The following is a 23,303-nucleotide window of genomic DNA, read 5'->3' on the forward strand; positions in this document are numbered from 1 at the left end:
AAACTGTTTTTATGACAACGAACTGCCATTTCTACAGTAAATATTCAAATAATCATATTAATCGTAAGAAGTTTACGTTTATTTTCCATATTCTACATAACCATAGAACTTCCTTTAAAAGTGTTTTTTTTTCAATATCATAACTAAAGTCAATTTGACAAATAAGGTTAGGTTAATTTTAGCGAGCTGTCATCTGGTGGTGGAAGGGCAGGGACATGGAAGCCCCCTTTAAAAAGCATTTTAAAACTTGTTTTAAATGATTAAATAATGAATAAAGAAGATAGGGATTTGTGTTGTTGTGAATACTATGATTTATCAAACGAAAGAAACCATATTCTAGCCTGTTTGTGCAACTGTGTCGATCTGGATGAGGCAGTTGACAAGTGAGTACTACAATTCCCTCAGAGGTTTCCCACTTAACATTTGCTTTAAGTTTTATCTAACCAAATTTAGTCTAATGTTTATTGATGGAGATGGCATAGTCCCCAAATAACATATCTACATTCAAGTCATATTTAAGCACTTATACCAACATATAAGTACATAAAATAGTTAAAAACCTTGGTTATTATTTGCTAGTATTGTCATTTCATAACATTTATTCTATAGTCTATGCAGATACCTTCTTTGTGTATTTTAAAAAAGATTGCTAAGACAATTTGGTATACTTACATCCTTACTTGAGGTATTATAAGTGTATTGTGACATATTTTGAGGCTTTTTTATGTTTTCTCACCAACTAGTTTCAAGGCATTTTTGTATTATTTTGCCCAATGCCGTACCCTTGCAGGTGCAAGACAGTTTGTTATCCTGTGTAACTTGGTAAAATGGTGTTATTTTTCACTTTGTCTTATTTATTTTTTTTTACACTTTCACAGTAAAGTGGTTTTACAAGCTAACTATTTAACATGAGACTCAGTCTAACTCCATTCAGTTAGCAGATCATGAGTAGTGTGGAGGAATAGTGGTTTAGAGTGGCTTGGAAATTATGTTCTGCATAAATTATATAGAATCACTTATTATTACTACTGAAACTACATAAATTATTTATATACTTATGTATCTGTGTGCTTTGTATTGTATATGTATTATCTTTTTTCCAGTTTAATAAAAGGCCGTCAAGTACCAGAACACAACCGATTGGGCCTAGTAAATACCATGAGAGATCGGATCAGACTACCATGGATTGGTGGAGCCAGGCAAATTGCCTTTGATGCACTCTTGCCAATATTTATTTTGTCCTTAATGTTTCTCATAGCTGCCAATTCACTTTGGTGGACTGTGTTTGCTTTCTCCACAGTAGCCATGTTTCTATCCCTCATATTTAATTTCCTGATAAGAGCTATCCCAAAAACCAAATTTTTCTTAGTCTGGACAATTACATCAATTGTCTTACTCTACTTCATTTTTGAGTTTGTTGTTATCCCCTTTTTGGAGATATTAGTGGAAGAGAATATTTTTTTAAGTGTGTTAATATTTGGCTTTGTCATGTGCCTGTATTTTACTAAAGTTAGGGCCAATCAATTGACTGCTGTTTTAGAAAATGAGATTGACTTAAGTTTAAATGGGAAAGATGTAATTGGATTTTATTCTTGTAAGATTTGTGATACCAGGATTCCTGATAAAGATCATCATTGTGTTTGGTAAGACCTGGAAAGCTTGATAACACATCAACTAATGACTCAAACCACAGGTTTGATTGCTGCATCAGTAGACAAAATCAGGGATTATTTATGTTATCTCTGTTTTTTGCCATAGCTGCCTTGGTCTATAGCTCAAACCTCACATTAACTTCTGTTTGCCATCCATTCGAATTCTTGAAAACAATTTTATTGCCAGATGATTGCTCTGATGTGTACTATCAATTTGAGTAAGAACTTTGTAGACTTTCTTAAACAAATCATTACAAAGATAGATCTTTTAGACTAGGCTTAGCCTTTGTCTCAGCAATCTACAGTATTTTGATAGCCTTCCTGCTTTGGTTGCTATTATTGCAACAGATAATACTAGTTTCTTTGGGTATACCTTTAAAAGATTGGAACAAGATGCCTTTTGCATCCAAGCTATGCCTTGGACTAAGCACAAATAGGCCTCATAACAGAGGGTTTTTTAAAAATTGGTCTCGAATAGTGTGGCAGGGCGCACCAAAATATTCCTCACTCGTAAACAGGAATGTATAATTTGTGTGAGGTAAGTTGTGATTATGTGCCTTTCGATTTATTGTGAATTAACCGTTTTATAGGAGTGCCTAATATCTGACTGGGATGCATTTTCTTTTTGGCAAGACTGATGTTTTTGTGCAAAAGCTTTCAGATGTTTAATAACTATGATTAGATTGATTTTGTAATCTACACTGTACATAATTGAACGTAGTATTTTTAAATGCCTAAAAAAATAAATTATTTTTTCACTATTTTAAGAAAAAAGTTTTTTAATATAAACACATCAAAGAGTACTGTACTATTCTAGTCGAAGTCAGAGCCCTTCTCCAATTTTGTTTTGAGTATGGTGCTGAAAGTTCGACAGTTCTGTACTAATCTGTTGGCTTTACTGGGTTCATTGCACGTGTTTAAACCGAGTATTACGAAGGTGTAGAACAAATTTCAGAATTGTTTTTTTATTGGTTCAATTTTAGATTTAAAATTGTGAGAAAAAATACAATTCTGAAATTTGTGTGCTCTTCTACGCCTTCGCAGACTGTTGCTCTTTTGGTACAATTTATTATTTGTGTGCTATATTTGAGGATGTTCATTGTTGCATTATTGAGCCCGGACTTTGATCACGTTATGGATTTGGTTTCTTTATCGGTGTTATGGCAGAAATTATCTCCTCTACAAATCTCTCTTAAACACTAAGTTATATCTTAAAAAGAAACTGAAAATGTGACAATAAATTTGAGGTAAAAATGAGAAAGCCACTGTTGTTTCTATGCGATGACTAGGGACAAAATAAAACATCTTTTTAATTGTTCATCTCTACTAAATTCTAGTAAAATGATTGGAATGTGTGGAACAGGTTAGGGTAAATCAGTTACAGTTAAAAGCACGTACAGAAACTATACTCATTTAAAAGTAATGGCAATTACAAACTGCACTATTTCTTTCTGTTAGTCTATGATATAAATACTGATAAAATTGAATTTACTCTAATAAAGACCAAAACTTGAATAAATCATATAAAATGTCAACAAATATTGCTTGTTGATATTCTAAACAGAACATTAAATTAATGTCTTCATAAATAATTATAATACTAAAAACGAATTTGCGAGTGTCGTTCTACGGTTTCCCACAAGAAACTATTTTAAACAATATACAAAATAACATAGCACTAAATCTATATTGGTAAGTAACAACATTTGTATTCATGATATAATAGTATAATGCATATTCACACAAATAACTTTTACTCAAAAAAAAAGCATTATTGTTCTTGTTCACTGTGTCTATCATAAAACTATACAGGGTGTCCATTTTTTGAGTCACGCCATTGGTATCTTCTTTATCTTGGCTACGAAGTTGGTTAAATTTTGCGCAATATTGCCCTTCAATCTAACTTATATCTCTTCAGATAACTGAGGTTCGATGAGATTCGAAAACCAGGAACCCTATAAATCTAATTACTGTATGTATTGTACCGACAATCTGGTACGTTTTGTAGCCAGTTTTTGGCAAACATGTGAATATAATTATAATGTCGGGCAACTAAGTTTACTTTATGAATGATATGCCTCCCTTTAACTGACAATTTTTAACATCAACATTTTTGTGAGGATAAACTCCCTTGAGCCCTACTCTAAGTACTGCTCAAAAATCAAGTAACTTCCCAAACATCTATAAAACTACAACAAAAATATCTTCTATTATCCATAACACCCAATGATAAATCTTACAAGGTCCAACCTATCTAGAAACTAGTTCCTACATACAAAACAAATTATCACAATAACTGAACTAGAACTGAACCCAGTTTGTGTTGGAAGTTGTTGTCTGAGGAGGAGCAGAGCCACTGCCAAAAAGTTTATTTTAGACTATTATTTTTTCATTGTTAAAAGCTACAAACCTGGTTTGAGCTGAGGCAAATTCACCCCAAGAATCCCCTGTTGTCGCGTCGGGCTTCGGTACATGTGCTGGGGATCCTGCAGGAGAACTACCTGGCGGGGCAGGCAGTTTCCCGCTGCTTGGTGGTGGGGGTAGGAAACCCAGGCCCCCGCCATTTCCCATTTTAGACTTTGCTTTAGAATTTTCACCCCCATCTTTTTTCTAAGAAACGAGATTTAGAGTTATTTAGATATGGGTATAAAGTTTTTAACTTACAGTAATTTTCATGTTAATTTTAATAGTTTCCCCCTCTTTAAAACCCAGATCTAATGACGGACCACTGTTAGGTTCCTCACTTATTTGTTTCTCTTTCTTAAGCCATTTGAAGTGATCTTGTAAAGCCACATTGAGATCAAAAGAATCAGATCTGTCTCCAAAACCTAGGCCTATGTAAGCTGTTCTTCCTAAAAAATAGAATTTTTTTATTAATGATGTAAATCTCAGAAATCTCTGCTAAAATGCATTGAAGTTTCATTGTTACACTCCAAATTAAGGTAGAATATTGAGAAGTGCTTAGAAAAGTTGACCTTCAAAACCAACATTTCTTTATATTAATTACTATGACAATTTAATTTACCTTACCATTATCATCTTGTATTCGCAACACAAAATATCTGGAAGAATCTGACACTGACTCAATAGCAACACCTGGATAAGCTTCAATGGGACATTTGGCGAATAGTTCTCCACTGTTTTTGTCTTCTAGTTTAATTGCCAACTCAGTGCCTTTTGAAATGAGACGCATCCGGCCAGTCCATTGAGGTTCTGCTAAATTCCAATCTGCAGCACTATTTGAAAAGCAACAAAATCATAATTTGATTCTCTACTACCATCATACAATAAAATGACATTCACAAGGAACCTACATTTAGTAAGGGGATGTTGTAGTGGAAAGTTGTCATAAGTTCATCTAATTCATTATAACATAATATGATAAACTAAAATTTTATTTTTCTATTTATTTGGGTCAACTTCTTACAAAATATATATACTTTCTCCCTTTTATTAATAAAAAAGGATGTTTGATGAATTCAACAAACATCTATTGCTTGTCATTTCAAGTTTACTAAAAAATATTAAGTTAACTTCATTAATATCAAATAGTCGCAGATTATGGATACTAACCATGGTATTATGGTACCAACCATAAGGCAGCATTTTTCACAAATTCACTTTTCTTTTTGATTTACATTCAAAACCTTGTATATGTATATACATGTAATCTTAAATAGAATATAGTAACATTAGGTGTTTTGTTGATGACACTAATTTATAATATAAACAATAATGAGGTTTGAAACCAGTAAAGAAATTAATTAAAATGGCTCAGAACACTGTAAAATTTATGGTTTGTACATTGATCAAAATCTTAACTGTACCAACCACATTTAATAGTTTTTATAGACAGTGAGGAATGTAAACTGTTAATTGCAACCTTTATCTTAAAAATTAAGTCTCCACATGGTAGCTTTTGACTTAACAAGGAGATATTGAATTATATTGGAGAATTGCTGATTATGAATATTTGACCATATGAGCTTTGAGTGCAATGAAATTGTATATTAATGTATTTAGAAAACTTTACTATTTGAATTGAAACAAAAAAGAAATGGAGAACTCATACAACATGGCATAAGAAAACAAACAGGGGCCATAATACCCAAAAAAGAGAAGAAATTGTTACATAAACAAAGTACACACTGTGGCAAGTGGTTCATTTCAACGTTTTTTTATGCGCTAATGAAATGTGTATCATTTCTAAGGTATTAAGTCATGGGAGATTTTTTATTACAATTGTGGCCAAGTGGATGATGGACATTTTTCTGTTTATGGGTAAAGATTTCTAAATAAAAAGCTTAGTGAACGGCATAAAAAACATGGAGCGGAAGTGGGTGGATTTGATGTGGATTGTGATTTACAAACTACGAAATGCTTACCGATAACCACGGTTTGAGTATCGCGGGGGAATGTTGAACACGTAAACTTCAGGTTTCACTAATAAAACACTCTCATAAGTCTCCATTATAGTGATGAACTTTGAAGATTGATTGGGTTAAATATTATACTTATTATCGCACTCTATTTTCCCAAACAATGTTATGAATAATTATTATTCGATTTTATTATTTTCCTTCGCAAAAATCTCAGCTTCAACAAAAGTCAAAAATATGTAAAAAAATTTAAATGACAACATACAATGACATTGTATTGACATTGACGTAACAAGACAGTGGGGTAAATAATTTATGGATAGATGCCAGGACCCTGATTCTATAAGAGCACGTGAGAGTGAGAATGAAATTTTTGACAACGTTGATTAGTCAAAAGAAATTTTGACACAAATTCATTTTCAAGATAGTAAGGCGCGGGAAGGCGCTTAGAAATTTTATTCATTTATTTGGAACCGTAATAGAATTTCCGGACTTGTGATCTGTCAAAGTGTGTGCCCTGATATGACTCTAACGGTTACGACACTAAAGCTACCGAACACGCCCCTACTGAACTGAAAGATCAAGGAGTTCATCAAAGACAGAATTGCTGAATCAGAAGTTCAAAGACTCTCAGGCTCGAAATAAACTCTAAAATGAAATATTTTTAATTTTTAAATAGTAAAACACATTTCAACAAAGCTCATTGAACAAGAAACTTGCTTACTAATATTAACTTACAAAATGGTTGTAGACAAAAATACAACTTCCTCAAATGCCTTAGAACAGTTTGTCATATTGGCAAAATCTGCTAAAGGGGCTGCTTGCACTGAATTGGTTAAACAAGCCCTGGACGCTCCAGGTGTATATGTTTTTGGAGAACTATTAGATAATGCCAATATATTGGAGGTAATTTTTATCCCAGTCTGGTTATGATGGTCAGATGTTATTAACTTCTTTCCTATCCTAACTTATATTTTACAGCTTGCCGACACTCACAAAATCTATTTCAACACTTTGAATTTATTTGCTTATGGAACATATAAGGACTACTTGGCCAATTGGCAAGAATTTATTGAGCTCTCCCCAGCACAAACAAAAAAATTGCAACATTTAACAATTGTCACTTTAGCTACTAAATCGAAGGTAAGTTGTCTCTTAAGCTATTGTTTCAGTTGGGGTGTTACAATAGCATATATTGAGAAATTTGTTAGAGTTGTTTTCCTTGTAGAAATCTTTGAATTTTGGTTAGAATTGGATTATCCATATTGAAATATTAAACAGCAAATCTTGTAAATCAATAGAATAATTAAAAAGGAAAGGCATTAATAGCTACTCTTTTAATCAAACAATTGCTAATTTTTTGTTCAATTGAAAATGGTGTTTTCAACCTGTTTAGAGACAGGAGGGAGAAGTCTCTAAATTACAATGATTTTGAGAATTCGTGTTCCTATTGCTTAATTTGATATTATAACAATTACTTAAATTGATGTGCAGATTTTTGTAGTAATGCATAAATAATTCCACAGTATTGATTTTTGAAGCAAAATTATATTCCACTTGACATGCCAGTTTCATGTTCTCCTTTTACCAAACTCAAAGTTTTAATTAAGACATCAAAATGTGTCCTCCTTGTAGCGTATAAATATCCTAAAACTGCTTTTAAAATAGTTAAAGGAAGAACCCCTGTTTGCTTTTTTTAATTTACACTATTTAATGAGTTTTAGTAAAATGAAGGGTCCTGAAGATTTCTCTTAGTTTTAAGATCTGAAATTCTAAGAAAATTGTCAATACTCCGAATGGCTGAAGCAAGGGGTTCTGCTACCAAAAAATAGGCCACCATTTGCAATAAGAAATAGCCTTTACTGAACACTTTATTATTTCTTTTGACTGTAATTGATGATCTTTTCTTAGTGTATAGCCTATGAGTTACTACTACAAGAACTGGGAATAAAAAACGTCCGTGATTTAGAGGATCTAATTATCGAAGCCATCTACGCAGGTAATCTTACCTTTCCTACTTTGTGATCTTCAAAACATTCCTTGAACTCTTAAGATATTATCCATGGCAAGCTCGACCAGAAAAACAGTCAGTTAGAAGTGGATTATGCAATTGGGCGTGACATTCGGCCTGAAGACATTAACGTTATTGTTAATTGCCTTCAGGATTGGTGTCAAGCATGCGGGAAAGTACTGGGTTGTGTGGAAGCTCAAATTCGGAGGGCTGATACTGAGAAAAATAATGCGGTATTGAGGCAGCTTGATATAGAGCAAGAGGTATGTTATATATTGCCATGGAATGGATTGAGAATACATATTTTTGTTAGATTATAAATATTAAGAAGACCTTGAAAACGCAATTACAAGAAAGGTCAGATGGGTCAGATGAGGTCATGGTGGTTGATAGTCGGGAAGCAGCTCCGAGCGGGGATAAGGGCAAAAAAGGACCGAAAGCCAGCAAAGGTAAACATACCACAAAGTTTTGGTCAAAATCGTAATTTTTGTCAGAGAGGAGGTGAGATGTTCAAATTGTACTTTTTGTGGCAATAATTGATGTAACTCTTCTATTAATACATTAGTAGTTGAGTAGTTTTTGTCAAAAAAGGAAATTAAAACAATCCGTTATTGTATTGGGATTTATTTTATTTCATACCAAAACATTTTTGTAGGTATAAAACTTCTTCGTTGAGTTGGCTTGACAGGGATATTAAGCAGCTGCCAGTTGTCAGGCTTTATCATTTACACCTAGCTACGACGATTTCCCCTCCTTCACTCATCTTTGTTTTCCTCATAATTCTTATATTGTTTAATTTTATTGTATGCTGTAATAGGTAGATTTAAAATAAAATTGCTCATACTTCTTTATATTTTCTATTTCTTAGTTTTAGTGGCTTTGTTCAGGTTGTCGCACCTTGATTTCTCATTTCATTTGTAAGATACACACTCATTTTTTTTTTAAGTTGCATGTGGTTGAGGTAGGTAAGTGTAAGGCATAATAATGACCGCAGTATAAATCATTGTATATTTATTGAATATCGTTGAAACATTTAACAAAAACAGGTACCATTCCGTATTTAACTGGAAGTTTTTATACAATATAAGTATCTTTCCAACATTAATATAGGACCATCGCAATGTATCCTTTTCCAGAACACTTTGCAAGGTCCACTTGACAGCACTTATATGACATTCATTGTAAGTACCTACCTACTTATCTTTGGGCTCAATCAAAGATAAGCGAATGTCAATTTATATTTTGTACATATAAAGAGTATTTCAATTTTGTATTACCTAATTGTTTTATTCACAACAGAGTACCAATCGTACTTACTCTTTATGTGATTGCATGTTTATATACAAAAACACATATTTTTCACATTTATCAATATTTACAAATTGGAGAAATGGACATTATTTTTTAAGAAAAGTATCGATTTTTCGTAATATAATATTGCAATATTCTGAAAATTAAATCGAACAAATAACTACAAATTTGATATTTTTTAAATGCGTACAATTATTAGTTTCAACTGTAATTGGAAGACTGAAGATAAAAGAGACTGTAAAGGACTTTTAATATTGATTAAATATAATATACTTACTAAAAGTTCTGGTTATACTTAGTGGCATGAAATTTGCAACATCAAGAAAGAACGGAATTTTTTGATCAAACTTTTCACTTTCGCTTTAATTTTAGCAAACCTTTAGGTATTGTGGTGATGATTGATATTTTAAAGAAAAATATCGCGAGATAAACATAATTTTTAATTAATAATGGGTTGAATCAGCCCTATTGATTTCACATTCTCTCGGTCTTCGTGTCATTGAGTCCAGTAAATAGTTCATGTCGTCTTGAAGAATTATGGCCTAAGCAATCAGTAGTTTATACTAGAAAGCTTGCAGTGTATGTGAAGGATTTGGTAAATTTCTGAATTTTTTTTAATATTGTTCAGATTCATGTTGAATTGGTGAATGGGCACAGATTAATATACGAGAAACTTGTTTAAAGAAACTCTCGGTACGTGAGGACGGGTACTACCTTACTGGAAAACTGGGTTGTCAATCTGCTAAAGATAAGACTCAAATAATGCATAATGGTGGTTTGGCTTCGTTTAAAATGATTTACAATTTCTCCTGGAAAAAGCACCTTCGCACAAGACCACAAGCGGAAATAGAACATAAAAAGACTCGGCAACAATAGCACAAAGATCTGCTAAAAAGTGTTCGATATGAGGCTTTCAGTTGATTCTTTAAATAACCAAAGGTTTCTATTTAGTTTAGTCAAAAAATGTTAATCCATTCTTGAAGTTTCAATTCTGTGTCACTGAAAATAGTTGTAGCAGAATGCATTCATATATCTCCGAAAAAGTATATGTTATATGTATGAAATTTTTTTATTTTCGGGTATATATTTCAGTTATTCAACCATCAACTGCTTCAAATAAAAAATGATAAGAATCGTGTACAAATAACGCTATAATTCTTACTCAACTAACGTATTTATATGCTTACGGTGACATAGAGTTTACCCTGTATAAAACCTTTAAAACATGTTCCCCTCTTTATTAGGGAATGCGATAGTCTTTAGAGCTTTTAAAGGATCGATGCAAATGGTTTTCTATATTATTTATAGAAGTAAATTTTCTGATTCGGGAATTTTTGGGGCCATTGAGCGAGGATAGTGATTATTTTTTGCAGACAAGTGTTAAAAGGGGAAAGTCAAATTGAGAGCTGAAATAACATCGAGTTTTTTAAATGAATAATGTAATCCATTGGAACTGAAAAAAGTCTTATGAACATGAAGAAGATAATACGATGAATTTAAATTGTATAACAAATATGTGATCCACCGTAATTTCTATACGTTAAAATAAATGTGGAAACAAGTTTTTTGCGGAAGAAATATAAAATTTTTGTCGTGATTCAGTTTGGAAAACTAAAAATTCTTTCGAATCCATAGGATCAAATACATGTTGGTATTTGTCGCGGTTCTATAAGTTAAAATTAATAAGGAAACTTCATTCACTTTTTTAAGTTTTGAAACGCCAAAATATATTTACACGTGTACAAGTGTAACTCGCTTAGCAGGATCAAAAGTTACTTGGAAATTTGTTTGTTTTTTCGAGCTCGAAGGACCGAAAAATGCGAAAAATCGAAGTTTGTGGATGATTTAATTTGTTAGAGTTCTTTAGTTCTTAATTGCCGTCCATTATGAGACGTAGTACTTAATTAAAACTTATCACAACAAAGACGTGAAAAGAAGCATTTAGAGCGAAAAAGCAGAACAATTAAATAGAGTTTACTTTTTACATTATCTAATAATAATACCATGTAGAAAAGAAGTTTCTGTTAAGAGTACTAATTTGTAATTTTTTTTAATAAAGCGGATGCAAGATCAAAAGTAAAATTTTGCAGTTTCACCACAAACTGTCATCACCAAGTACAAGTTGTTTGTGCAAGATGTCCCTAAACATTGGTGCAGAAATCAGTCAAATACGGATATTCTTTGCTTATAGCCTTAGAAACAACTCAGGTCCTTCCATTTTGTCCTTTTAACACCTAATAGCGTCAACTACCCACACCTCGGCCTCATCAACCAATTTAAAATTTCTTCCCTAACTAGCTAAAGTCCTTAACACTCTTTACAGCTACTGCGTAAAAAACACCTTAAATCGCTAATTTCTTTATACTTCTAAACCTGTATAGGATTTCTCCTAGATTTTAAACTGGAAGACCTGCTACCTGGCTGCTGCTATAAAGCCATGTCAATAATCTGCGCTGGTACCACCGGCCCGTTAATGTTGCAATTGTTGTTCATTTTACCCAAATTGTCCAAGGAACAACCGTTTATGTTGTTGGTACTGGAGGCTGGACTCGTTTGGGTGCTTGTGTCTTTTAGCTCCACCATTTCTTTTCCTAGTTCTAGAGTAGCTTCAGGTCAGAAAAAATGTTAACGTTTAACTCTACTTGGTCTAAAGCAATCACTTACTATTGTCTACTGGAGACACAGCTTTCTGAATCTTCTGATTCTGGTCGCAAGTGGCAGCAGTAACCACCACTGCTGCCATCATACTGCCAGACCCAGTGGTGACAGAGCTCTTATTGATGGCGCTGTACCTCATGGGCATCATGCTCTGTCGCACGTTGCGCTCAGGACGAATTAGGATAATATAGAGCTGAAATAGTATTTTGGTTTTGGTTATTGAATTCGTATGTATGTTCGAAGATTACTTTGGGGGAAAAGAGGCAGGCTAGAGTTACGGTGGCCGATAAGCTGATGGTTACGGACATGCTGGTGATACGCATTGCCACGTGGTTGGCTGTTGAGAAGTAGAGGGGGACGAAAGCCAACCAGATTACGCAGGTTGTATACATGGTGAAACCTGGAAAATGGGTTCAGCAAAAATGTGTTTTTGTTAAGGGGTAGCGTAGTACTGGATATAAACAGAGGGTTGGGGGAAAGATCTATTAGCATTCATTAAAAGTGCTAGGATTTTTTAATGAAAATTCTAGAATATTCTTAATTTTGTTTTTAGTTCGAACTTTTAATTTTTTTATACCGGGTTGTATAGCTTTAATTTAAATTACACGTACAGTTAAACTGAAGATTTTCGTTAAGCCAACTTAATGACGTACTCTATTCCTAAAATACACATTGAGAAACTTAGTCACTCAAAAAATATACATATAATCTAAGCTATAAGGGTAGCGACTTTCACGTGCGCTAACCTGTAAAAATAATAAAAAAAGGTAACATTTTAAACGGAATTTGTTCTCAGAACTTTTATATAAAGCTCCCTTTGAGCTGAAAACTATTGCCCCTTTAAGCTTTACTTTTGCAGATTGTATAAGAATTACTTTTATCCTTACTTTTGGACGTAGTACATTAGGGGAGACTCGTCCCTGATGACCCCTTACCCATGACGGCCCCTTGTTTAAATTTTGCAAATTACTACACGTAATTCAATTTTGCAAATTATGGGGTCGAGGCCCTTTGTGTAGTGAAAAACAAAAGTCCTAAAAATGTTTCCAATAAATTTAGATTTTTCGAGGCTGCTTATCGTCTTTATCATTATAAACACGCTTATGATGTCAAGAGAACGATTTCTTTGTTTCCCCTGTTCCTTTTTTTTCTAATCTAAAGTTCCTGTATGTTTTCCGGTTTTTGTTGGTAGGCAGTTAGTCTAATGTAAACTTTAACTTGTGATATGAAGTACATACTTGGCCATCCTTTTCCAATTAATTTTAAAAAATGTATGCTACGACTTGCCACAACTTTCTAGTAAGTTGTGCAGATTGTTGTAGTGGTGTCTAAAATAGTTTAAATTAAAGGCATCCCCCAATTGAAATGTTTTTTTCGAAATTTCTTCATATAGACCATCATTGGCACATATGTTCTCATGATGGCCAGTTTTTTAATGCTAATAAATTAAAAAATATATATTTAAAAAACACTGCATTGCATAAAGCTACGTCATAAACCGAATGTATGATCAAAAAAGTTACGACATGATTAAGGGTTAAATTTAAAGGGGCCATCACAGGCAACTCTCCCCTACCGTCATTATGAGACTTGGAAATTCAGATGAGATCCTTCTCTATGATGGAGCGATCTCGTAAGTAAGGACTTTAACAAACAAAACATTTTCCTTTAGGATAATACATTTTATTGTCAGTTATGTTAAAATACACACTTTAGTTGAGTTAAGCGTTTTGCCTAAAAGTGGGCTTTTCCGAGAGGGCTCAGGGATTTCCTTGATAGTATTGTCTTTGAAAACAAAAGGGAGGCAATCTATTTCAGTCCTTTCCTCCGTCTCTTTTATTTAATCAATGGCGTGCAAATTCATTTTGTCCCCACTTTATCCCGGTGAGATGGGTTTAAGAAAAATATAGACAAGTTGCTTTTCTATTCAATGGCAGGCCTATGTGGGCGTCTGAGGAGGAAGTAGATTAAATTGTATGTTGTAAAGATAGAAGGGAAGGATTGTAATTGTTTCCTTTACACCTCTATTACAGCGTTTCCTAGGGACGTTTCTAGTAATTAATTCCTGAGGTATAATACTGTGCGTACTCATTCATTCATAAACAATCTGCTGTTGTTTCTTTATGAAATTGAACATTTCAAGAGTCGTTTTAACTCTCCTGGGGTGTTCCAGTTTTCATTTCGAGAGCACCATAAGGTTCATGATCTGATTATTATTAGGGGGATTCATTTTTAAGTAGAAATAAAATTGATATTTGGCGGTGCCACTAAATCCATTCTATTGGAATCCACAATGTTGGCAAAATTTTACTTTTTCATATTTTTTCATTCATTTTCTTTTTGCAGGGGCATTTCAAGCATAATTTCAAGGCATATTCCACTAGGGCCTTGCCATCAGAATTCATTTAAAGGGAGATTTAAGTTTAAAATTTTTTAAATATTTTTTTGGGCCAAAGTATAGTTTTTCCTTTCTTTTACAATGTCCCAGTCTTTGTGATCCAGATGAGTTTGAATTTTTGATATACTCTACTCGCATACTTCTAACGAAACTTCCATGACTGGTGGATTGCGTTCATGCGTCATTGTGAAACTTTCATTTCTAGAGGTAGAAACGATGTTGTCGGTTGCACGTATGATGTAAATGGCTGCATGTAGCAGGATTCGATAATGCACGATTTTATTATAGGCACCCAAGTGTATACAAAATCAACAAACAGGTAATAATAAAGTTCCAGCAATACTCCCATGAATGGCGGGAAGTCAAACTTTCGTCTCTAGAGATGAAAGCTTTTCGTTATGGGATAATCTAAAGAGAGGAAAACGAAGTTTTCGGTTACAGTGGAAGTTCTCTTTTCTACATCGTCATAGAAAAACACATTTTTCCAACCCTGCTCCGAATCTATCAGTAAATTTTTAAGTTGATCAATGCTCGGTGATCAAAATTTCAATTATATGGCTGGTGGTAACATTTTTCTTCATCACCCTATATATATTTGTATCTTACCTATGTGTTTTGACTCGTTGAAAGCTTCTGGTATCTTCCTTGTTAAAACTGCATATACAGTACAGATGATAATTAGTAAGATTGGATATGTGAATGCAATCATGTATGAGGCATCTATATGCGAGGTGCAGGCCAATAGGTTGTCCTCTCTGGTTCTATAGTGATGTATCGCCCTGGGTGGAGATATTATCATCCAAATTACGTTTATCAGCACCTACAAGATATATCACTGATATAATTAAAAGTGCTTTTACCATTGGACCTTAAATAATTTTTGTCGATGATCGATGGTCTATATATTATACGAATGGGATTTCCAACTACCTGAAAAATTGTCCAGATAACGGTTTCAGGTTAGTGGCCCCGTCTCGTGACAAAGTGTTTTTTAATAGAGCTCGGCCTGTGGAAAATCTGATAACCGAAGAGAAAAATCTGGGAGAAATTTAATGGAGTTAGAGGCGCGCGTAATGCTCTTAAGGGGAAAGTGTCAGCACGAAGATGGTTTTTCTACAAGAATTTTTGTTCCGCTTCCATTAGAGATTTGCTGCAGATCACTGCGGACTTTAATAATGTAATTTTTTATGAGAGAGTCTACATAAATTGTAATTCCCACTCAGGGTTTTCGTAGAATTCCAACTCTAATAAACGAACGATTTTAAGCGTTAAAGGCTCAACCGTATGTTACAGAATTTAGTTTTCTGAGTCTTCTGCAACGTCACGTGAGTTCATCTGAGCGAATGACAAAAATCTCGATTTTTCACAAAAACCTAGTAAAAAGAGCAGAGAAAGATGGACAAAAGAAATCTTCTAGCGTTCCCTAAGCGCTATAAAAGCTACTATCTAACTCGGAGGAAATTTGAATATGGAACGTGCGTTCTCATTCTTAATTTGGAGACTTTCCATGAACCCGACTTCGATAAAATATCTTAACATTCGAGCACATTTAAGACCTCATCATGGCCAAAAGGTTGCACCTTTTTCAAAATCCCTTTATAAACTCGAAGATTCCATCCCCGACTGGAAAAACTCTTTAAATATAAATTTTTGGCTCCGGAACTAAGGGGTGAATTCCAGATTCCTGATTTGCTGTATTACTCTTGCAGGAAATGAAACGGCTGGCGTTCAGCTTTATTTTAAAATAGGGTAACGGGGTTTGGAAGTTTCAGTAGAAAACTTAAGGTTTTTGATGGGGTTTGTTATTGTAAGTGTCTGGAAAGTTGGGAAGTTTTTGCGGAAATTGTGAGGAAGTTTTGCACTATTCGGAAATAAAAAGTGCCTCATTATTAAGACAGTTACATGTAGTTAAACCCTTGTTTCCGCAGCGATGCCTTGAATTCAATTAGCATATTCCGAAACCCTTGTCCTAGTTCCGGATCATCCTAAAAAAGCGCCAGTTGGAAACCAACCGATAAATTATGTTGAATGGTGTGGGAGAGTGAATAAAACATATTTGATTACATACCTGGACCCCGACGAGGCCTGTGCAAATAATAAGTTGAGACCTCGGGGATATGAAATTGGGCCTTTTCGCTGAATGTTTTCCAGCCTTGAAAATGCGGGAAATCCGATTGGTTTTGGTGAGCAAAGCCGCGTAAACGACCGTAAAGCAGAAACCGGTTCCGAATCTGAAACGTGAAATATTGAGGTTTCTTTTGTTTTGGACGTTTTTCGCCTCTAAACCCCAGATAATAATTACTTGGGTTATTTTGTTCCGGAGGGACCTGTGTCTAACAAATACATTGTTTTATCCCCTTGAGTAATTATCATCCCTTTAATTAGCCTTGATTACTTGCTAAATTGAGTTTGAGTTGAGCGCACGCGAGACATGAGATGCTCAATTAGTTATCACCCTTATGGATTCCGCCAGATTTGATTATAGGGTTTTTTTCTTCATTTATGCCCCAGTATGTATTAGGAATTCACCAAGCCAAGTAAACCACTTATCAAAATAGCGGCAACGGCTAGGTTTTTGCTTATTTTCTAGAGGTCGTGCCTCAGAAACTCTTCCGTCTGTTTCGAAGTTCTATAAAGCGAAGTGATTCTTCTTTTCGAAGATTTTTCCGAAATAAATTACAACACCAGCTCTACGGAGTTGAGGTTGATAATTTTGGCTGTTTTCAACGCACAAGTATGGGCCTGAAAAATTCTATAATTTTTTTCGTAGCGGAAAAACTCTCAAACAAGTCTCAAGATGCGTGTCCTGCAGGGGCTTTTAAATTTTATTATAAAAAAAGCTATCTAATAACCGCAGCAACCAAATTTAGTGGGTCAAAGTTATCAGCATACTATAAAAAAAGCCTTTTTAGAATCCTGTTTCGCCTGCGAGTCTTCCTGAAATCGTGAGCTTTTGGAATCAATTCGCATAAACTGAAATTGACCGAAAAAACCAACCCCTCAAAAATGAACAGAAAATGGGCCATTTTGACCAATTTGATGAGCAGTTTAGTTTGTTGGGGGAAACTTACCCTCGATGGTCTCTTGCCTATGACGGTCCACTGTTACTTTTCAGAGGGACATTTCGGCAATCATGCGATGTATTAACATATCACTTTCTACTTATTGTAGTAGCGAGTGAAGAGAGTTCTGTATAGTTTTCGTTTGGGAATTGGTTCTATAAAACCTTACTTTACAGAGTTAGTCCATTTACGAGTTTTGTTTTCCCCGTATTAGAGAGTAGGGTTACCTTTCAATTTCCGTTTTTTATACTTTTTTCCTCATACTATTTCCATGTGTTTTTTTCCCAACACTTTTCCTACACATTTTTTCTCTATCCTTTTTTTCCTTTTCTTTTTTTGTCAATTTGTTGAAGTTGAGATATACAAAATATTAATTCTGATGTGAAAACATAAAAAAATCGCACACATGCATCTCTGAATGCCGACAACACGTTTGATATCTCTGAAACAGGCACTATTTTTAACCCAATTATAGGCAGCATTTTCACAGGCGGAACAAAAGACACGAACAAACTTGCTAAAATGAAATCTGCCCCAGCTGGTTTAATTAACTAAGCTTAAGAAGTTTAATTACCTTTGCACCCCGCAGACAATGTCAGTGGGTTTTAAAATTAACGCATAGGTCACGCTGTAGCACATCATTATGCCGGCTAGCAATGTGTAGCTGAGTTCTCTGCCCGAAGCTCTCACCACCGGAGTGGTGTTGTGTTTAATAAACACCCCGAACACGAACAGGGTTATCAGCACCCCGGTGGAGCTGAAGGCCATGGCCCCTATTGCCCATCCACTGTCTGCTTGCATATACTCCTCGGGTATGGGGATGCATTTTATGTGCTGGAAATTGGGCAGTTCGCCCATAGGGCATGATATGCACTGGGTTAAGTCGTCGGGGGCACGAATCTGGAATTGAAAAAGAAATGTATTTCTTTGCTAACTTGGTAATGATAGAAAATTATGTGGTAATGGTAGAAAATTATGCGATAATGGTCACGCCGTACGACTTGAGGCCTTTTTTACGACAATATTTTTTGTGGTAGTTTTGATGGCAAGTATCACAAAAAAATGTTACCGTGTAGATAGGTATACTACGTAGGTTCCATAGAAGAAACATAACTTATAATAATAGGGTAATAGTCCCTATCACACCCTAGCGACGGCCCTGCCACCCTATTGTTACGAATTGTGCTTCTTGTATGAAACCTCTGGGAAGCAAAAAACTAGAAAAAGCTTGAAAAAAGCAAAAAATCCGTTGCTTCTACTTAATTAGTGTTAGTGTTACTTTAATCTTCAACAAGCAAGATGTTGGCCAACTACTAAACATATGCTATGGTACACAGAAGGCGTTACCCACATCGCGCCTGTAATATTAAATATAATATTTCAGAACTCTCTTATCTTGTTGGCAAATTTATTATGAGTTTCATATATTGGCCTTATGCCGGTTTTTGCAAACTCTTGGTAACTTTGCCAGCAAGGTAACTCCCATAGAGATTACGAAAGTACCTTGCTAGTAAAGTTAGCAGGATTTCGAAAACACAGCCTTGGGTCTTTAGAGCGATTTCACGGATATCGGTTGTCTTATAGCAGTTCTGCCTAATTAAAATTTATGAGGTATCAATATATTCATAATACATGAAAGTTAGTGGCGTACTGTGTTTTCATAGCCTCTGTGAGTTTTGAATTGTAAACGACGACTTTTTCTTTGGCCTTATCTTCTTAACACGTTCTAAAACGTATCTGAACTTCTTCATAAAAATTTAAATAACATTTGATGGATCAAGCGTTACGTAAAGTCGTATTATTTTGCTAATGGATTTCAATCCCTACAAAGGATAATTTCTTTTGTTTTGGCTCACCTACAAGTTTGAATCTTAAATTTATCCTGAAGGAGCGTTTACTAAGGAGCAGGGGTAATGGCTTAAGTCTCCACCCCTCGTTAAACGCCCATGCTTGTGGCTATGTTTACGTTTAACCTGAAAATGCGGATAATTGACTTTGCCTTTGCTTTGATGTGTTATTTATTTTTTGCCTTTATGTATCTCCCTGTATTTCGGCGTCCTTAAGTATAAAAATAAAGGGAATGCCTTTTCCTTTTAGTAGATATTTTTTGGCTTCCCAATGTTCCCATCAAAGATCAAAAATTTTTCTCGAATACCCCCAAACAATAAGCTAAGATTGATCTTATAATTTTAAATATATATATTTTAAAGTTTTCAATAAATTAGTCCTCGGATATTGATGAATTTGCTTTTTGTTCGCAGGAAATTATTGTGTTTGGTAGAAATATGAGAGCGAAAATTAAAAATCGGGAGCTCTGAGTAATGATAACGGAATTTATCTCTCTAGTAATTCAAAACCAAGGGCGTACTGATTGGTTTATGGGAAAAATAGAAAAGAAAAATACAGGGTGTCCCAGGTTCAATGTTACAGCCATTATTTTGACAACCCTTGTAGATAGGGAGAAACTATTCATACAAAAGTTATAGGGTGCATTTACAGCTGTATGAAGCATAATAATTTTTGTATACGGGGTGCGTCAAAAATCAGTTACGGGTATATCTTTTATTTTTTCAAATGGAACTCCCTGAATATTTGTCAATTTTTCGATTGCCATTTCAATTCTAGACACTTCATATAATATAAGGTACATATGGTCTAAAATCAACGATTCACCAATTATAACAATGTTTCAACAAATTTCTGAATTTAGTTAGAACTTTATTATAAAAAAACGTTGAAAAAAATTAAATAGGTGCCTATTTATAAATATGGTTCGAAATGTTCTCCGTTGCGAATAGCCATTCCTCCATTTTCTTATTAAATTCCCTTGAGCAGACAGCCTTAACCATAGCAGGGGTAATGTTTGCAAAAGCCGTTCTTATCTTTGTCTTTAAACTTTCTAAACTTTGAGGTTGGAAAAAACAAACAGTATCCTTTAAATAGGTCCGCAAGAAAAAGTTAAGTAGCGTCAAATCTGGGCTGCGAGTTGGCCATTTAATGGGTCCCCGGCCGCAATTAATTTATTTTTATACGTTGCTTTTAAAAATTCTGTGACCCTCGTAGATAGATCGTAGGGTAGGTGCATCATCTTGCTGCTACCACAACGATATTCTGTCGTCCAAGGTAATATTCTTAAGTAGTAATGGCAACTCATTTCACAGAAAGAGCAAATATCTTTCTCCAGTTAAAGTACCCTCATAAAAATAAGGGCCTGCGATATTGCCATTTAGCAGGCCACACCAAACATTGATCCCCCAAATGGTTTGCAATCTTACCCATCTGACCCAATGGAGATTTTCTATGAACTAGTAGTGACTGTTATGTCTATTTACTTAACCAATATTATGAAAACGGGATTTATCACTCCACAGGATTTTGTTGATTATATTTGGATTATCATGTAATACTAGTTGCATTTATGTAATTAAATCTACTCTACGTTCAGGGTCCGTTGGCTCCAAATCTTGGACAAGATAACACTTATATGGGTGAAAATTTTGTCTCTTCGGTATTCGATGAACCGTAGATTTCTTATAACCAGTCTCTTCGGGAATAGTTGTCATAGAAGTATAAGGATTCATAGCCATATATGCCAGAACATTTATTTGAACATTTTTATTATTTACAGGTGCGGTGTGCTGCCGATATTTTAGTTTTGACGGAAACAATCCTTTTCTTAACATAGTTTCTACTCGAATAAAGGCCATATGTGATGGTGATTGCCATTCTGGGAAGCGTTGATGATATAGTCTTACCGCGTGACGATTTTACATTTATATTATTCGAATATTAGGAGCAAGTCAACGTATTCGTTATACTAATTCAAAAAAGGTATTTTTAAGAATTATATTTCGCAAGCACATGAGTTTTTATTAAGTACCTAGCAATTGTCATAAAGAAAAAGTAAATAAATAAACTATCTGGTGGCGTAGGTAGATCGAGCTATAGTCAATGCCGTTAGTTCAAGGGAATTTAATAGAAGAACGGAGAAATGAATTAATTCAAAAATTTGTAAAAAAATGTTATAAATATTTAAGGGATTCCATTTGAAGAATCAAATGATACTTATTATATAAAGTAACTTATTTTTGACTCACCTCCTATACGAAAATTATTGTGTTTTATACAGCTCTAAATGCACCCTACCCCTTTTGTATGAACATTTTCTCTCTGTCTACAGGGGTTGTCGAAATAATGGCTGTGACATTGAATCTGGGACAATCTGTGTATGAAAATAAAGTAAAAAATTCAGATAATAAAAGCCAAACAACTTGGCCCATAATTAGAGAAATTAAGGAACCTTTCTGAACCCTCTTTGTTTTACTAAAGAAACAAGACCCTCTTCCTTTTCCCGTCAACCACTCTATCGGAACATTTTCAAATGTACTTTTTTTTTCTTTTCTTTACATTTTATGAATGATTATGTATAAATGTGTAAACGTTTTTATCACAAAGGCAGGAAGCGCAAATGGTCTATAGCCTTTTCCTTTGGAAATAAAGATTTAAAGAAATTATTATTATTATTCCAAAAGGGTGTGAAATCCATAAAGTCGAGATATAAACGATTCGCATGCAACATTCTCGTGGTCATGATTTATGACCTCAAAACTATAGTTCGCCTCAAAAGAGCACAGAAGCAAGGGTAGCTTTTTTCCAATTTGTCTTGTATAGGTTCTAAAGTATATAATTAGTCATGTCCTAAGCACTTAAATCCGTAAGATCTTTATTAAAATGGCTGGAAAAATCAATGCGTAAGTACTTCAGACTTCGAACTTATTCATCCGGCTAATGAATACTTAAACGAAAATGCATTTTTCAGCACCAACCTCATTTGAAACTTTATTAATGAACCTTTCAAATTACATTACAATCCTCGCAGCCTCTAACAAGCAAACTCGCTTTTTCCCCTTTTTTGGCTGATTTATGACCAGGAAGTGCAATCCCAGCAATCCTTCCATCACTTTCATCTATTTGACACTTATTGCCCAAGAGTCGATGCAAATCTATGCGCTGAATGACGAATAGCTCTGCCAAAGAATTGACCCCAAAGACTGCGTTTCTATGCAAAGCAGAATCCCTCGTAGCAGGAGAAAACCTCGTTTCGTATGCACATGCAGCATATTCGGTGGCAACTCCAACACAATATGTAAACATGCCAATTGCGCGGACTTGTCCTGTTAGTCTAAAGGCGATGGGTATTGGAAAAACATCCAGTTGGATTATTGATTTTGCTATGAACCAGAGAGGAATTCTTTGAATTTGAATCGTCGAGTTTTCGTACTAACCTGATATTGGGAGCAATTGAAGCAATGCCAGCAGCAACTCTCTTTTTCCACATATTTCATGGCCTGCCCTTCGGCACAAGGAAGGCTGCAGACTGATTCTGGACGCTTGGATTCTCCTAGTTTGAACTGGATTTCTGCAAAGAATTAAAGGTTCTGACATTGTTTTTGAATAAACTGATTCAAAAGCTCACGATTATCGTCGAGATTCAAAATCCCTTCCAGGTACTCTCCAACTCGAACCCACTGGTATTTTCCCTGAGAAACTTGCTTATAATGGATGATGTTGTAGCGTGCAGGGCCGTCTCCGTTTTCGTCGAAATGAAACTTGTCCCCACTCAGACCTTTAAAACAATGCCTGATTACTGGAGAATTGCAATGTTCCATTTCCAAGTATTATCTGGGAAATAATAGCTGGATGTAGGGATCGCAGGACAAAAGAGGCAAAGTAAGCACTTTCGAATCGCTTACTTTCCTGCACTTAGTAGCCAATGCTTAACCACTTACTTTGAAAGTTTGCTAGAATAAACGCCCTAAAAAAGAAAGGCCC

General features: G+C 34.6%; 4 protein-coding genes across 7 annotated transcripts in view; 2 read left to right on the forward strand and 2 right to left on the reverse strand.

Moving 5' to 3' along the window:
• The first annotated feature begins 167 nt into the window (after positions 1-167).
• Positions 168-2,433, forward strand: GABPI (zinc finger DHHC-type palmitoyltransferase GABPI). 2 transcript variants are annotated; one of them, XM_066397082.1, is made up of 5 exons: positions 168-383; positions 1,104-1,643; positions 1,694-1,870; positions 1,916-2,190; positions 2,243-2,433. In XM_066397082.1, exons 1-4 carry the CDS (start codon positions 268-270, stop codon positions 2,178-2,180), a joined length of 1,098 nt encoding a protein of 365 aa, XP_066253179.1. In that variant the 5' UTR covers positions 168-267; the 3' UTR covers positions 2,181-2,190; positions 2,243-2,433. The 2 variants fall into 2 exon arrangements, with proteins under 2 accessions (XP_066253179.1, XP_066253180.1); XM_066397083.1 differs by having other exon boundaries at positions 170-383; positions 1,925-2,190.
• A 608-nt stretch (positions 2,434-3,041) lies between these two features.
• On the reverse strand, positions 3,042-6,254 carry LOC136413488 (NECAP-like protein CG9132). Its single transcript, XM_066397074.1, has 5 exons — positions 6,038-6,254; positions 4,683-4,888; positions 4,317-4,504; positions 4,063-4,262; positions 3,042-4,008 (listed from the first exon to the last, which is right to left on the reverse strand). The coding sequence occupies exons 1-5, from the start codon at positions 6,121-6,123 to the stop codon at positions 3,954-3,956; spliced, it is 735 nt and encodes a 244-aa protein (XP_066253171.1). The 5' UTR covers positions 6,124-6,254; the 3' UTR covers positions 3,042-3,953.
• A 349-nt stretch (positions 6,255-6,603) lies between these two features.
• CSN7 (COP9 signalosome subunit 7) lies at positions 6,604-8,889 on the forward strand. 2 transcript variants are annotated; one of them, XM_066397233.1, is made up of 6 exons: positions 6,604-6,649; positions 6,711-6,937; positions 7,013-7,174; positions 7,943-8,030; positions 8,085-8,305; positions 8,356-8,730. In XM_066397233.1, exons 2-6 carry the CDS (start codon positions 6,773-6,775, stop codon positions 8,524-8,526), a joined length of 807 nt encoding a protein of 268 aa, XP_066253330.1. In that variant the 5' UTR covers positions 6,604-6,649; positions 6,711-6,772; the 3' UTR covers positions 8,527-8,730. The 2 variants fall into 2 exon arrangements, with proteins under 2 accessions (XP_066253330.1, XP_066253331.1); XM_066397234.1 differs by lacking the exon at positions 6,604-6,649 and having other exon boundaries at positions 6,659-6,937; positions 8,356-8,491; positions 8,698-8,889.
• Positions 8,890-11,644: 2,755 nt separating this feature from the next.
• mtt (mangetout) overlaps positions 11,645-23,303 on the reverse strand; it is a 161,717-nt gene continuing 150,058 nt past the window's right edge. For both annotated transcript variants that reach the window (XM_066397223.1, XM_066397224.1), the window contains 8 exons: positions 22,948-23,097; positions 22,757-22,890; positions 18,046-18,371; positions 16,478-16,640; positions 15,016-15,229; positions 12,260-12,411; positions 12,018-12,204; positions 11,645-11,959 (listed from right to left, as the gene is read on the reverse strand). In XM_066397223.1, the coding sequence (XP_066253320.1) occupies positions 11,781-11,959; positions 12,018-12,204; positions 12,260-12,411; positions 15,016-15,229; positions 16,478-16,640; positions 18,046-18,371; positions 22,757-22,890; positions 22,948-23,097 (1,505 nt within the window). In that variant the 3' untranslated portion in view covers positions 11,645-11,780. The remainder of the gene's footprint in view (positions 11,960-12,017; positions 12,205-12,259; positions 12,412-15,015; positions 15,230-16,477; positions 16,641-18,045; positions 18,372-22,756; positions 22,891-22,947; positions 23,098-23,303) is intronic.

Source organism: Euwallacea similis, chromosome 14, assembly GCF_039881205.1.
Source record: "Euwallacea similis isolate ESF13 chromosome 14, ESF131.1, whole genome shotgun sequence".
NCBI classification, from domain to species: domain Eukaryota; kingdom Metazoa; phylum Arthropoda; class Insecta; order Coleoptera; family Curculionidae; genus Euwallacea; species Euwallacea similis.